The 16,130-nt window shown below is 35.4% G+C and overlaps 1 protein-coding gene across 3 annotated transcripts; it reads right to left on the minus strand.

The window, feature by feature from the left end:
- Positions 1-1,517: 1,517 nt before the first annotated feature.
- Positions 1,518-15,619, minus strand: LOC105347766 (cytochrome P450 3A4). 3 transcript variants are annotated; one of them, XM_011456970.4, is made up of 14 exons: positions 15,470-15,619; positions 8,164-8,476; positions 7,900-7,996; positions 7,616-7,668; positions 6,398-6,494; positions 6,030-6,149; positions 5,658-5,749; positions 4,509-4,660; positions 4,150-4,262; positions 3,627-3,890; positions 3,176-3,264; positions 2,780-2,917; positions 2,182-2,344; positions 1,518-2,038 (listed from the first exon to the last, which is right to left on the minus strand). In XM_011456970.4, exons 2-14 carry the CDS (start codon positions 8,250-8,252, stop codon positions 1,961-1,963), a joined length of 1,545 nt encoding a protein of 514 aa, XP_011455272.4. In that variant the 5' UTR covers positions 8,253-8,476; positions 15,470-15,619; the 3' UTR covers positions 1,518-1,960. The 3 variants fall into 3 exon arrangements, with proteins under 3 accessions (XP_011455272.4, XP_034321811.2, XP_011455279.4); XM_034465920.2 differs by having other exon boundaries at positions 15,535-15,557; XM_011456977.4 differs by lacking the exon at positions 15,470-15,619 and adding an exon at positions 10,685-10,840.
- Between the last annotated feature and the right edge of the window lie 511 nt (positions 15,620-16,130).

Consider the following 16,130-nt stretch of genomic DNA (forward strand, 5'->3'; position numbering starts at 1 on the left):
TCATATTTTTCATGTTTCGAATTCTTATCTTGCATGATTTTTGTCACTAATCTTTCACGAACAGATATTTGTGATACATTTTTTTAATTAACTGATTGTAGAGCGACGGAATTATACACCCTTATTGTGTGAAGTACAGGTACAGTGTACTTCCCGTCAGTACACAAAATGATTGGTTGTCATCGTTCTGTAGCATTATAGCGTAGCTCAACAGGAAGTAGCGTTATTCATTAATCTGTCAGTCATGAATTCAAAGACTGGAAGATTTTTTTTAAATATCAATTTTAAGAGGACTCTGTGGTCGTTACCATTTTTAGACTGTATTGATCTCCTTTGAAAGAAGAACTCCATATAAAAAATATATTATGAAAATCCCAAATTCAAAAGGCAAAATATATGGATTTTCGTTTTACTAAATAATAGTTTATAGCTAAACACATCAAATTTTAGGTTGATCTGATATTTAATTTGTTTACCATACAGTCTCCTTAAATGTTAAAAAAAAAATCCGGGTCCAAATATTGATTGCTTATATAGAAATTTGACCCCAAATAATGATTAAGTTAGTATAGATTTGTATGCATTTTACTAAAGCATCCTGTTTCCATCTTAAAATATTGATTTGCATATAATGAGTTTCTGATGTTGTTCTTAAGGAGGATCAGTGGTTAACAAATTAACCATCAGATCTACCTAAAATTTAAAGATATGCTTTGTTTAGCTGTAAATTAATATTTAGAAAAGAAAACAGCGCTCTTCTTCTAAAGAAGACCAATTCAGTCTAAAAATTTGCCACAACCATCAAGCGCTCTTAAAAATATCCCAGAGCGTTGTTTCAATATGATTGACAACACATACAACTTGTGTCTTGTATTTGTTGTCTATCCAATTGGTCGATTCGTGTGCCGCCATCTATATCCATAGCTATTCAAATTTCCTTTATATGTAAGTAGCCGCTATAAAAGCCGTGGACAATTCATGTTCATATTCTGTAACGTTATGTAAATGTCTACTCATTGTCCTGATATTATAAGAGCACACGTTCTTATTTATAATGTATTGTAAATGGGAGTAGTCATAACAGCAGTGGCTAATGAATGCGATCCTTCCTGCTTCGTACCCACAGTGTTTTGTTCTCGGTTTATCAATAACTCAATAAAAGTTTATCTCTGCTGCTAATATGCAATTCAGACAATTGTGGTTTCTAGCAAATGATGAAAGAAAACAAGGTACCAATATTCACGTCGAAGTATTTTTTTTAATTTCTTTTAGTTAAAAATTGCACTTGGAAAAAGGGGTGATCATGCATAACAAATATGAACGAAATAAATATCGATTGAAATATGTACAGATACAAGGGCATCATTTATAATTGAAACATGATGCCACGTTGAACGAATTAAATTACGAAACATTACATGTACACATTGTCAACAATAAATGGATTTCTTTCACTTTCACTTTTGTTCTATCGATTTCAAAACATCTAATGTAACAATCTGTCGTTTTTCCTAAAAAAAAAAACGACATCGTAGTTTCTTTTTACAATACAATAATCTCACATATGTTAGTTACGTCAACACAAATGACGTCATCACGAATCTTCATCGTCTCCATAGAGAACGATTGGCGTTGTATTGTCGTTTATAGACTATCACTTCATCTTCACAGTCATCACACGGAGTCCGTCTCAAACTGTCGTCATCGTTAAAATCACACAACGCTGGATGAGTTCACACACGGCAGTACGTCGGAATTGTGTGAATAAATGGATGTAACACGTAAACGAAAGGAGTATATTTCTGTAAGGTTGTGAGTATTGGTCAGGATCTCGACCGGTGCGTTCCATTACCACTTCCGGCGGAAGTTCTGGTCTGCGCATGCCCGGTGCAATTTTTTTTCATGGCACGAACATGTCGTTTTGTCTAAATTGAAACCAGTTTTATTGTAGGCACTGATTCTAGGTTCGTTTTGTCAGTTTTACACACACGCCATCTCTTGGCGACAGCATAGGTCTTAGGGCAACGGGAAGAGGATCCTGAAAACCAATGTTTAAAATTCATTATTTATATCCGGCATCATGATCGCTAAAATTTAAACAGCACAGAAAAATCGCGCAGCATATGCACTTTTAATTCAACAGTAAAGATGACTGTACATATATTTTATAATGATACTCACCACTGTTTGCGGAGAACTTTCAATGACGTATTTCTTAAGGATTTTCACTAATGCTGCTTTCGTCTGGAACACTCCAATGTGATAACCAGGACACATCCGGGGACCTTGGCCGTACGGTAGGAATGTATAGGGATGTCTCTTCTCCTTCTCTTCTGTTGTAAATCTGTCAAAAAGAAAAATCAAATGTCATTCATTGTTTAACCAATAAATTTTTAGAAATGAATTTATTTTAACTTAAAGATGAAATACACAAGTAGAGTCGTTTTATTTCTATGTAAGGTACATGCGACTTAAACATTCATCATTATTTCTGGTCCATACATAAATACGGACGGTAACATCTACATTCACCAAATTAAACAATGAAAAGAGTACATATACTCTCGTATTCCTTTTGCGATGATTGCAACTAAAAGTGTTATAGTTTATGTTTTTCATTTTATTTTTTAGAGTGTAAGTGTTGACAAATAGCCAAAAGCATGACTGCTTATACAAGATACGAAATGTTTCTGAGCATTGCAATACACATGTACATGTGTTTTCTATATAGAGTCTACATAGTTGGCCTTACAACAGTTAGGTGTAATTGTTCTCGTACCTGTCTGATTCGAACACCTCGGGTTTCGGGAAGAACGACTCGTCGCTGTAGACTGTACAGAGCATGATCCGGACCACCCAGCCCTTCCGGAAGGGGACGCCATTTATTTCACAGTCCTCCGTGCACGTGCGCGCTAATCTGAAATAATCCAACAAACGATGACCGTTAATTTAAGTCTTCCATTAAAAGGTTTCAATTTTTATAAACCGATGTGTTCATATAATAGTAAACATACAAAGACCGTTGAACAAAATTTGTTTCCGTTATAATGCAAAATATGAAGTTGATGTGTAATTTTATGAGGATATGATGAAGGTTTTTTTCTTTCTTTCTGTAAACGGTGTTGCTTAGAAAAGGGTTAAATGGTAATGTGTATGAGAAATAACATGGACCTACCCCGGGGCACATGGAAGAAGGCGAAGCGTTTCTAGGATGAATTTGTCCAATTCCTCCAACTCCTTCAACTGTTTGTCGCTTGGATTTTCCTGAAATCAGATTGAAGGACATTGATTTACATACTGTCGGTTAGCGTTGCAATATTGTGTTCTTGTAATAACTCGTGCCATTTGATAGAAATCAAAGCAGGAAAATGCGACATAATATTGCTTTTTTTTAAATTAAACAGACATTTTGTGTCAATTTCCTTATCCGTCATGAACGAAACTTGGTATGAATGCTAAATGTTTTAGTTTTAACACAGTTAAAAACACATTTATTCATGTACCAGTAACCAATTTCAAGATAAGTTTTTTACATGAATTTTGCAATTCAACCTTTTATTTGATTAAAAACAAAACTCGGAAAGTTAGCTTGTTTTAATTCTAACAAAGTTAGCCATATTACGTACCTCGTTTCCGCAAACGTCCATGATGTTTTGGTACACTCTCTGCTGGGCCTCTGGGTTGACGGCCAGCATGTGTATGACGAACTCTATGGAGGCGTTGAGGGTACCCAGTCCCCCACCGATCAGGGAGTTGATGTGGGCCACTATCTCCTCGTCCGACAGGCCCCGCCGGTGCCATTTTCCGTCCTCGGCCTTCTCTAGGAACGTACCCAGCATTAAGTGATGCAACAGGTTCCTTTCTGCCGAGTCGACGCCTTCATTTGCTAGCTGTTAGATAAGAAACGATTTCTAAATGTTACAATAAAGTAATATAGTAAGGTTAACAGAAAATATTACATGAGAATATTCCGACATTCACCTGTTTCATTTTTGGTCAAAATTTTTTTTAAAGAATTAGAAATTTATTAAAACAAAAACCGATTTGGGGCCGGATTCAAAATAAAATTTTCATTAAAACTTTCAAATAAGCTGAAACTAAACTAAGTGTACGGTTTATATATTTAAGTTTAAGAAATACTTTTATTACCCTTTCTCTTTCCTCCTTGATGCATTTTCTGATTTCATTCACGTGCTGTACATGCAACATGGCATGTTCTTTGTCAAAAGGTTTCAGGAGGGGCGTTAAACTATCAAAGACTCCTAGAGGAAAAAAAAGCAAATATACAAATTCAACATTTTTAAACCATATTGAAATATTAAGTAGAGTCAACATTTGATGAAGAGAGAGATATTTGAGTTTTTCTAAAACAGAACCTGTGAACATTTTTTTTTGTAAGTTAGGTGACTTTTTTTTTTTAAAAATGGAGAAAAATTTATTGACAATTAACTCGTGTCGAAAAATTGATTAATCTTTATTATTCTCCATCATAAGGAGAAACGACTTACTGGCTAGGCCGGCTATAGGATTATCTGCAGAAGAGGAATGGTTGAATGCCCTCATATAGCGAAAAAGCGTGGCGTTTGGGTCATCTAAAATGTTGCCTTTGTAGTTAAAAGCCGCACTAGCAAAAGCTTCCAAAGAAAACCGATCTACCAGACTAAAAAAAAAAGACAACAGAATTAAGAAACTTGTTTTTAAAAATTTAAGAAAACCAGAATAAAGCAGGGATTGTGTTGAATTAAAAAACTGTTAACTGTCGACTTGTGGGGGAAAACACGAAAATAATGTTTGTAATGCGAAGGGCATCGACCTAGAGCGACAAAAAATATATAGCGGTAACCTCAAATACCAAGCTAACATTTCATGGTGTAATCGTTAAATGTTCAGACTGTCAAAAAACGATATTTGATCTGATAGAACGATCTCAACAAGACAAGTCTATGTCCGTGGCTTTTTTGTTCTATTGTTTTGGATTGGTGGAAGGGACCCCGCCTGTTTTTTTTGTTCGTCTGTCACACTGGTTTTTCTGTAATGCGTCACGGCCCGCGTCAGAGGTTGTCGCTAGGTCAGCAAGTGCTCTGTAGTAGAGAACTGATACGCCTACAACTTGCTTCACGCTACAGCGCGTGCTTGTGCACGCCCGTGCCAGTCTGGGATGGGGGAGGGAAGGCATAGATGGACCAAAACATTGACACAAGAATTCTTTTTAAGTGCATTCATGGTTTAACCCTCTCCCTAAGACGAAAGGAAAAAAAAACTTGTTTTGCAACAAAAGTTTAAGATGATGGACCAAAACATTGACATAAGAATTTTTTAAGTGCATGTTATTTTAACCCTCTATCTTTAAGAAAAACAAAACATGGTTTCTTTCTGACTAATGCACATCAGGGTTTTTATCATCATGCATCGAACACACTATAAATCTAATTATAAACGGGGGGCCACCGCCCTTTGCGATGGTATGTGTACTCTTAAGACCACAGATGTATATATATTTGATTACAGGTGTCGAAAGATTAATAATGATGATATATTTATAGCCCCCCGAAATATAAACCCGATAAGAGAAATATGTATTTCGCGCAGCAAGAGAGAGTGGTGTACTTTACGGATATATCAAACCGTCGCGCGATAAGAGAAGGCATATTTTATACCTTGTGATGTCAAAGCCGTTGCGGTTAAGCCGTGCACTCTCATCTAACTTTAACATCAGCTTATCTGCAGCTCGATTCAAGCATTTCACTATCTATAATAGAAGGGGAAAAAATGTGATCGATTAGAAAGATTAGCAAGAAATATACGTCAAATTTTACTTAATAAAATTTCATCATTTTTTGTTAATTTTTTTACTCATGTTTCAAATATATTTCTGTTAGGTTGTATTGAACTTTGTATATTTATTATGAATTTGAATAAAAAAAATACATTAAATATATTTATTATCAATTTTAAACTTCTTCTTAAAAAAGACTATGAAATTAAATACTTTACTTCTGTGTTAAAGTATTTAATTCACGTGCACTCACGTGGGCTGTGTTGGCGGACTTGAATGCGGACGCCACCACGGATCTCTGTCGCCGCCAAGTTTCACCAAATGTATTCAAAAGACTTAGGTCATCCGGATAGTAAACAAACGGATTGTAGATCTGAAGACACAATAAAAATCGGGTAATCAGCTGAAAGCATTCATGGTCAACAACTGTTTAAAAACCTCTCCCATAAAATCAAAAGTTCAAATCAGTTCAAATGCTAAGTTCAAAAATGTCATTGGCGATTGATTTGGGTTTTTAAAAAAAAAGGGAGGGGGGCGCTTGTTATTTGTACTTTAACATGGTTGTATTTTCGAAGTTGCAAACAACAGAGAATATAGAATGCATTTGTTACATGTACTTACCGGTCTAACATGGAATTTGTCGAAGTGTTTTACCAACACTTGTTTCGCCATTTCTGGGTCTGTGATAACAATACTTGGTTTGAAGCCTTCAAAAAATCTGGAAAATGATAGAAAAAGAAAATGTTTACTTTTCCTTGTGATCTCTCTCTCTCTCTCTCTCTCTCTCTCTCTCTCTCTCTCATCCAGAAAGTACATGCGCTATTTGCTCACTACTATATATTAATAAGACTAGGGTATGGTCTTGCACCTTCCGCTGAATACGGAGTATTTATTTCTGCCCAATTCGCTATCATGCTCTATTTTATCAATGGCTGTCAAACAAGGGATTCTACTACGCCCCCCTAACGGCGGAATCTGTAGAGTGCGACTCTCCCCAACCCTCCAAACACTCGGCCCTTTGCCGAGAACTTTGGCTGTGTTGACACAGGATGATTCAAGTACTCTCAATATATCGATCGCGAGCTTTAATACAAACTTCGATCTGCGGTCTGGATTGTCCGAAACCCCCCTTGAAGAGGTGAGAGGGAGAAGGTCTCTCTCTCTCTCTCTCTCTCTCTCTCTCTCTCTCTCTCTCTCTCTTAAAAATAAATTTCACACTTCATGGTTTTTCACTTTTCTTTCCTTGACTGATATTATATAATATCCGTCTTCCAAAAAAAAAAATTCGTTTGATGATCGACAAATTACAAAACCAGGGAGGGTGTGAAATTGTGTGTCAACTACAAGTAACCGCGTTTGTGTGTCGATTAAAGTAGCAAACGGGGTTTTTAAAAGTGCATCAATCATTAATCGTATATAGAAATGTTTCGGCTGAGCGCTATAGACAATTTATTGACCTCCAAATACATGCGGCGTAAAATTCGCTAAGAGTACATCCATTTATCAGGCCTAGTTAAGGATACTATCAACGATTTTTTTCTTTCTTTTTTTGCAGAGTGTGTTAGTATCAACCTTATCACAATTTATGGACAGCGATTTCTGTCCCTGGATGATCTAGTTTTCTCAACCTCCTGCCCTATAAATTATCAGTGGGGGTATATAAGGGAAGCTTTTATTCGTTCGATTTGCACTCGAAAGGACGAAAAAAGAAAATCAGAGCAGTTGAACTTTCGGTTCGATTTTAGGAGAGGAATGTGATAGACGGCTTTACGACTGATACTATAACGGAGTCCGCCCTAGAATTACTGGCATAAAAAGAAAACAGCAAACCGAACTCACCCAAAAATATTTCCGTACGTTTTTCGCCATTCTTTAAACACTTCCAGAGGAAACTGCAATTAAAGAAAATCAATGTCTTAATTCAAATGATAAGACCTTGTAGGTAATTAAGAAGAAATTAAAATTTATTGTCGAGTGTTTTTTCCTGTTGTATAGGAAATTCGGGAGATTAATTAAAGTGGTTCAACAGATCTATACAGTACTCAACTTGGTTTTTGAAAAGGTCACTAATGAGAATGCATTAAAAAGAATTAATACTAAAAAATAACTAATTTTTTTGTTACCTTGTCTTTAAATTCACCAATATTTCCAAACACCCATTTAGGTGTGGGACCTGGCACGTTCAGTTCGTTAAACACAGAGTACGTATTTTTTAGGTACCTGCACAATTTGGGAAAATAAAAAAAATACATTAAATGGCGAGGAATGTTTTTGAAAGTTACGTATGTAAAGAAAACAAGTTTGTTGATAGATTTTTTTTTTAAATTATTTTTATTTTCTCTACTTATCGGAAGAAAAAACAAACATAAAGCGAAGAAGAACCTTACCAATATAATAACACACAGGCGGTGCAAACCAGGGTCAACAAAACCGGATCAAAGGTCAGGAAGGCAGGAAGAACTGCGGCCGTCGTCATGTTTTGATTTTTGTCCCTCCTTTTGAATAGTTTTCACTCCCGTTAATAAACAGCAGGGCTCGGATTTTTTCTCCTCTCTATGTTGTTGTATTAAATATCATTTCGGCATTTGATAGTGGCAAATTTTTAAACAACCCTTTACTGGTATGTAAATCTAGACCGGGGTAATTAGCGTTCCAAGCTGGCTTTGCGTGCATTCAACTAATTCCGTACAAAAGATACACCTGAAAAAAAAAATGAAGAGAAAAAAAATATTATGTTGAACTGTCATTCGGCGAAATAGTTCGCCTGGGTTTCTCTATGCAGAGATATGATTCGTGGTGGTGGACCACAATTAAGCAAGGCGAATAGAAGTGTATGTGTAAAATGAGGGGGAAAAACCGGTGCATTTGTACCTCCCAGTTATCCAAAACAGGTAACTGTGTTAAAGGACTGTCAATTTAAAAAGAATCAGTAACCTAAATATATATCACACTCAAATGATAGGCTCGAACTAAATCCTGGACATTTTCAAGCAAAAGGTTGCTCTCAGCAATGCCATATATACTGTATAGATACTACTTTTACATACAGGGTATGAAATAGAAATACGCAATCAAAAAACACTCGGGGAATATTGTTATTGCGGAGTTTTTGTTTATTTTCTTGTTTGGTTGATTATTTATTTATTTTGGGTTATTTTTGGTGTTTGTGGGGGGGGGGGGAGGGTGTTTTGGTCATTGCAACCCTTTTACCCTAAATTTGGGTCAGTGAAGGTCACGTAATGACGTCATACAGGCACTGACCGAAGTGTGACCGTCAGATGCACTTTTAGCGCTTTTAACAACAACAGGCACGTCCATTGTTTGTACACGTTGATCGGACAAGGAAAAATGAAAATAAACCTCTCGATATCTTAAAGGAGTTCCCTGTGTATCCTAAATATAGCCTGTTGTTGTTAATATAAAAGATTAGGACACCGGACCGTCGATTTATTTATTTTTCTCTCTTCAAGTTCTGTAAATAACTTTTGACACATATAAGTATATAGGTATTTATTCGGTTTATGGTCGATATTACGTAATAAATTTAAATGGGGGACGAGTTTCTTTTTGCTGATCCGGTTGTGTACAATGTATATATATATCTATTATCAAAATATTTTTCTCTATAACATAAACATTTATGTACTTTTACTCGAGATGAAAAGGCGATTTAGCACGATTTGAAGTTTTTAAAAACAAACAAAAAAATAATAATCGCCCACATTCATAAAAGTTCGTTTAACTTACTTTAAATATATTGAAATTTATACGAGTGATTTGTTTATTTCATGTAAATCACAGCCCATATTGCAGATCAATTAAATGCACATAGTAAATTCAAACTGTACCAGAAGAGTACTCGGTTTTACGTAAACAAACCTTGCAAGCGTTTAATTGTAAGAAAGCCTTTAAAAAAACAGTTTTCGTTGATGATTCAGATCTCGATAAGATTAAGAGTACAATAAACAATTAACTAGTGAAAGGTGTTTTCTAAATTAAATTCTCACGGCTTACACTGACATTGTTTATCATCACTTCATTAGCACAAAATCCGACCCCCTGCATTATTCATCCGCACCCCCACGTCACAATCACTCCCCAACCCCCACCCCCTCAAAAAAAAAATTAAATAAACGGAGTGTTATTTGATCGTACATGTAGCTAGAATGTAGAATCAATAGGCTGTACACTAAAAGCACAGAGAATAAAACCGCCATCTGGACGTGAATTTATAGAAGGTGGGGGAGGAGGAAGAAATGGGGTTAAGGTCTTTTGGGAGGTTTTTCCTGAACAATGATTAAGCGGACTTACGATACGAGATTCGACATTTTTTTAGAATTCAAACTTACAACAAGTATCTGTGCACCGGGTGTAAATACACACACAGTGTATTAGTAACATCGGCATTTTACCCCAGCAAAAAAATGTCATCGTAGATGTCATCAACAATAGTGTTAGTTAGCCATTAAGGTTCATTAAGAATGCTGTTGCACGGAATCATAACGATTTTATAACTATTGTTTTTCTAATAATATCAGGCTTTTATCCAACGTTTGAAATAATACCTCTCAAAAAAAATATCTGAAACCTAACATTGAATTTTTGTATGCAGATAAAGTATTGTGCTAATGCCAATGTAATATACTTCTAACGCGCATACGGGTTCTTAACAGTTAAAACCTTGAAGAGAGAGAGAGAGAGAGAATAAAAGTGATTAATAGACAGAATTTATTACTTACGAGAAAGGTATAAAATAAAAACCCCACTTTCGCACCTAATGCATAAAAGGTAAACAACTTAGCTTCTTTTCATCTACAATTACCCCCACAAATTCTGCACTACTGTCCGATGCTGGGGCCGTAAGGTCAAGCAAGATTATTAAATCCAGGTGAGCATATACCTACTTACCTGAGATATAGGTAAAAAAAAAATCCCACAGGTAACTCGATGTGTCGTTTCGTGCACAGCATATAGCGATATAAGGACTAGCGTGGAATACCACGCGCCTTATATATAATCAACTTATCCCATTCTAGCTACGAGGCCGATTCATACGTTTTATGCTAATTAGCCCAAGCACGTGATCTCTTTGGCTGCTCTCATTCTTCATTCACACAGTAGCTAGCACCAGAGAAATAGCTGTTTTGTTTATTTCTAGGTAGTTTTTTTTCTTTTTAAAAGATAGTTTCAAGGTATTTTTGACATCATGCAAGTCTTTAAAAAAAAGGTGTTTGTTACAGAATAATTTTTCCTTTGTTTTATTTTTTTTTTTTTGGAGCACACAGAAAAATGATTGTGTGGCCTGTCGTAGCTCCTTAGCAAGTTCATTAAAATTCTAAATAAAGTGAACAGTGCGGTCCATGTGATAAAAATGCCGCGATCACTCATCACTAAAAAAAGACATACAAGTTATTCCATTTGATTCCACAGAATATTTAAAGGAGACCTCTTTATTCTCAATTCGTAGATTAATTCAGGTCTATTCAAATGTGAATTCAATGTATGCGCTTTCTGCTAGGAGGGGGGGGGGGGGGGTAGGAGAGGGGGGAGGGAGGGGATGAAAAAACAAATACTCGACCTTCCTTTTGAAAGCTGCTGTCCGAAATGACCTTGCTTATTTTTCATTCAGTGAAGAATGGGTCTGGGAAATTCACACATTGATAACAGTGATAGTTTGGTAAGGCACCTTGTACTTTTATAGAGTTATGGTGCCGTGTGCAGCCTTCTTCAATGACCACAACTGGCATTGGGCGTCATCTTTGATAGGATTCGCTTCCCCCTCACGTTCGGCGGAAATTTGATCCAATTGTCATGTTGTAAATGTTGTATTTACACCCACCCAGTAAATTCAAAACTTTTAAACCTACTTGCATACAGTTTTCACTGTTCATTTTTATATCAAGTCGTGTATTTTAAACATTTTATTAGTATTAGTATCATATATCAATATTAACATCATTTTATACCGAGCTATGACACAATGATCCAGTTGAGGGACAGTTTCAGAGAGGTCGGGGGAACGGACCTGGAGAGGCGGGAGAGGGTGATGAATTGAGGGTTGCGCCGGGGGGGTGGGGGGGGCTAGGGGCGTAGGTCCGTCGAATATAATAACATTGTGTTCTGTGTGGTTTGCGTAATTTAAAAAAAAATCAAGAACAAGTTTTTTCGGGGGGTGGGGGGGGGGGGGGGTTTAAGGGGAGGGGAAACAGGGAGTGTTGTGTGTTGAAAGAGGGTAAGGCTGCTGTAGACATGAACGCATATTAAATATGATAATTAAGAATTCATATTTAAATATGTATAGTATAATGTATGAGTATTTTCATATCAAATTATTTGATTATTTTCAAACTTGTGTTAATATGGAAAAACATAATATGTATTATAATGTACATGTATAGTCATGTATATACGGTAGGCAATTTCATTAATTTCAACTATCGAACACAATTTTTCGCTTTTATGAATTATTTAATTCTTTCAATTCGTTGTGAGTTGAAGAATTTCAAAAAGATAAAAATAATCAGAATAATAATTGGATCTTGATTTTAAAAAAAAATATCATATTTTCCTCTGTTTTTTTAAGTTGATTAAAAAAAAAATATTCACAATTTTGAGATGAAAAAACGAAATTCGATACTAACTTGGGGTTTTGTTTGAAATGAACTTTCAAAATATTGAAGTATTCGTTTATATTACTGAATAGCGGCAGCAAATGCAAAAAAAAAAAATATTCTAAAGGTACATATCGTGGATGATAATTAAGTTCCGTTGAAAGTCTATAGGACATCGTTATAGAGTGTAGAAGTACTTCTATTATTTGACAGATGTGTGTATATATACGCACAGTGCAAGCGATAAAGCGCGCACTTAAATTGTTAAAGGATTTAAAAAAAAAATTCTTATATGCTATTGATTGCGAAACTGAATGTATATTTATTCAATCTCGTTGTACTTTTCCATGCAAAAAAAAAAGAAACAAAAAGAAACAAAAAAGAGAGAAAAAAAGAACCCGAATAAGTTGTACTTTATGTGTTTAGATTAATTTTGACCCGTTGGATTTTTTTTTATAGTAGTATGACACTTTTAGCCTTTTGCCGGGCGGGGGATATACATTTTTTTTTTTCTTTATCAGTATTGCTATATAAAAGCGGTAGGTCAGAATGCCTTGTATGAGAAATACACAAGCGGTACATTTAATCGTATAAATATTTTTTTTTATTTCTCTATATAAATGTTGGTATCTTGTTTAATTACTGGGGTTTATCAGATATTGAGGTGTCTGACACGGGGGTCTTTCTGAATGTAACGCGGGAAGGACATAAGAGGACTGCTAAGTCACCAATAGAGAACCTAGGGGATTGAAATTATGGCCCAGTTTATAACGAGATTGTTAATTTGTATATAAGTATGTATGATGATATCTGATCAGAGCATTAATCTCCAGAGCTCCGGCAAGGGGAGGTCTGCTAATACAGGAAATTAAAGTTCATGAAAGGTTCTGTGGGTTCTAAAGTGTATAGAGTCGAAAAGTACACACATGTCTAAAGTGTATGGAGTCGAAAAGTACACACGTCTCTCTCTCTCTCTCTCTCTCTCTCTCTCTCTCTCTCTCTCTCTCTCTCTCTAATAATTTTCAAAGTAGGCATATGCATGAGGTGCTTATTTTTGCTCGACATACATCTGTTTATAGAAATATATATATTCTCTCTCTCTCTCTCTCTCTCTCTCTCTCTCTCTCTCTCTCTCCAACCAAATTTAAATCGTAATATTTCAATATGTGTAAAATATATCACATACAGAATTAAATGATATGTTTAGTTAGCTCTTTAGAAAAAAAATATAGAATATTTTTTCTCCATTGAAAGCAGTTAGAATTTAAATTCGTGTAATTTGAGTCCCATTTATCCTGAAGTAATGACCTCTATGTCAACAGTCAAAATGTAATCTTCATACCTTGAACACAAGAATTTAAAGCTTTCGAACAATTTTTTTTCTTTTGGAGTCGATGAAAAGATATAGCATGACTAGATCATATGCTTCTTTTTTTATTATTTAAATCTGGGACATGTTTGGGTATACAGGTATAGATTTTTGGCCGACACGTGTGTTCCTTGGGTGCATTTTGTGTGTAAAGCTACGCAGCCAGGTGGATATACGGTGTCTTTTTATTGTTATATCAAGAAAACAAAAATGAGAATGCAGAAATGCAGAATGCAGAAAAGTACTGAGGTTTTTTTTCCCTCTATATTACGAAAGAAAAACACTAGGCTCTATATGCGCAAATTCTCTTATAGATACATGTAATAAAAGAGAAAAATTTGAAGTTGTTATCAGGGATAAACATCGTTACGCAATGAACGGCAATGTTGATATCTCTCTTAACCAATAACCTTAAATTGTCCATGAAATTATTCCTATTATGAAAAATCACTCTTCTGTCATGAAGGCTGAATTCTTCTCTATCTTTGATATCAATGAATGTTCACAATGCAATGTCACAGAGAAGAATCTGTGACCTTCGGGCGCAATAAAATGAAAATAAAAAATAAAAACATCATTTTTAAATTCCCTAAGTTTGGTTGAATATTCTCAGGTACGGAACGAGATTTTAAAATTTCTACGTTTTGGGATATCTAGATAAATAAATAAATAAATAAATAAAGGCTGAGACATTTAAGTTTTGTAATGCAAAGAAATCAAAACTATTTATAGCGATTTCTGCAAGGGTTTTTATTATTTTTTAAAGTCTTGAAATTGGTACATTTATATAATAACCTCAAGATGTCATCCGAAATTAAAACTCACGAGACACAGATCCAAAATAAATCTTTTTGAACAGACGAGGGCAAATTTACTATAGTTAATAGTATTTGATGTAAGGCATACGCATCCAAGTCGGAAAATTCCAGGTACAAATGTAGCCTCGTACATTACCTCAATTTCATAATATTTCATTTTAACACGTTTATATCCGAGTAATGTTTGTTGGGGTTTTCCTTTTCTATGCACTCAATAGGCATAAGAAAATTACGTGTGTCTATACAAAATCACATTCTATTATACTTTTTCTAGAGGTCGTCAAAATTTTCCCCATTTCACGCATCACCCCCCCCCCCCCCCAAACCACCGACCACCTCCTCCGTTCAATCACCCCCTCCCCGTTTCAATATGTACCCCCAATGAACCTACTTCATTAACTCTGCTAATGACCTATGATAACCTTATTGTTTATTTTCCCCAGTAGACATATGCACCGTTTTTCTCACTTTTCTCAAATATACATGTATATTAACAGCGATGGTCATACCGCCGCACGGTCAAACTCGGTCAGGTGAGAAAAAAAAATTACGGTTCAATATGTAGGAGAGGTTAAAGAAAGTACTGCAGTACTTACAGGCTCCATCAAAAGAAAAAAAAAATTCCCATTGAGCTTCAGCTTAAAGAAATGCAATATCATCGACGAAAACTAGAGGGATTTTATTTTTGCAATGATAAGTCAAAGCCGAGAGATTTGCTCTTAGAAATTTCCAAAAAAAATGATATTTAACCTTTCTCTTTAAAAAAAATTATTATTTGTATTATTTTTTTTTCGGTTATGAAAAGAAAAAATATTTTTGTTATTTATGAACTTGGTTGTGGAAAAGAAGCTGTCAAGTAAGATATTAGGGGAATTATATAGAAAAAAGTCCTCACCTTTCAGACGAAGGAAGTATAATATCCTGCAGAGAGATAAAGAGACAAAAAAATTGTCCACTCACATTTGTGTGTTTTACTCGGGTAAAGAGAAACTCTAGTACGAGGTAAAGCAAGAGTATAAGGCGATACACGAGTCCTCGCGCTAGTTATAATAAGGTGGGCGGGGCCCCATCGTGACGAGGCGGCGGGACTTCAGCAACACACGAGGCTCAGTTTTATTTTCATTTTGCTTAATTATGTCCTTAGCGAAAATAATAACGAGAGTGAGAGAGAGAAAAAGAGAAAAAATTGCGTGAAAAAGGAACTGGAGAGAGAGAGAGAGAGAGAGAGAGAGAGAGAGAGAGAAACATTTTTTAAGATTGAACCTTTACGTCAAAATTAAGTAAGTATTAAGTAAGTATTATCTATTTTTACGTATATATATACAAGTATATGTTTTCTTTTCACCTTTTGAATATTTTTGGCGCATAAAAAACGGAGAGAGTGCATAAGCACTGGCTTTATTCTGGTAATGAGATCCCAGTATCGTGTTTTGTGTATTAAGATTGGAGGCCCCAAAACATCTGTGTTGGACCGTAAGCATGTCCCGGCGGTCGGGGAAGAGGTGTATACAGCATGTACCGATGAAACTGATTTGACTTTCATAGACGCTGCGTGA

Source organism: Magallana gigas, chromosome 1 (genome assembly GCF_963853765.1).
Source record: "Magallana gigas chromosome 1, xbMagGiga1.1, whole genome shotgun sequence".
NCBI lineage: Eukaryota > Metazoa > Mollusca > Bivalvia > Ostreida > Ostreidae > Magallana > Magallana gigas.

Bases quoted from the DNA above. Each gene is read 5' to 3' on its own strand.
- LOC105347766 (XM_011456970.4), bottom strand. From the start codon at position 8,252: ATGACGACGGCCGCAGTTCTTCCTGCCTTCCTGACCTTTGATCCGGTT. The intron at 3,265-3,626 runs GTACGTAATATG...ATCTGATTTCAG, and splicing joins TGGACGTTTGCGGAAACGAG to GAAAATCCAAGCGACAAACA. The intron at 2,918-3,175 runs GTAGGTCCATGT...GGATTATTTCAG, and splicing joins CTTCTTCCATGTGCCCCGGG to ATTAGCGCGCACGTGCACGG.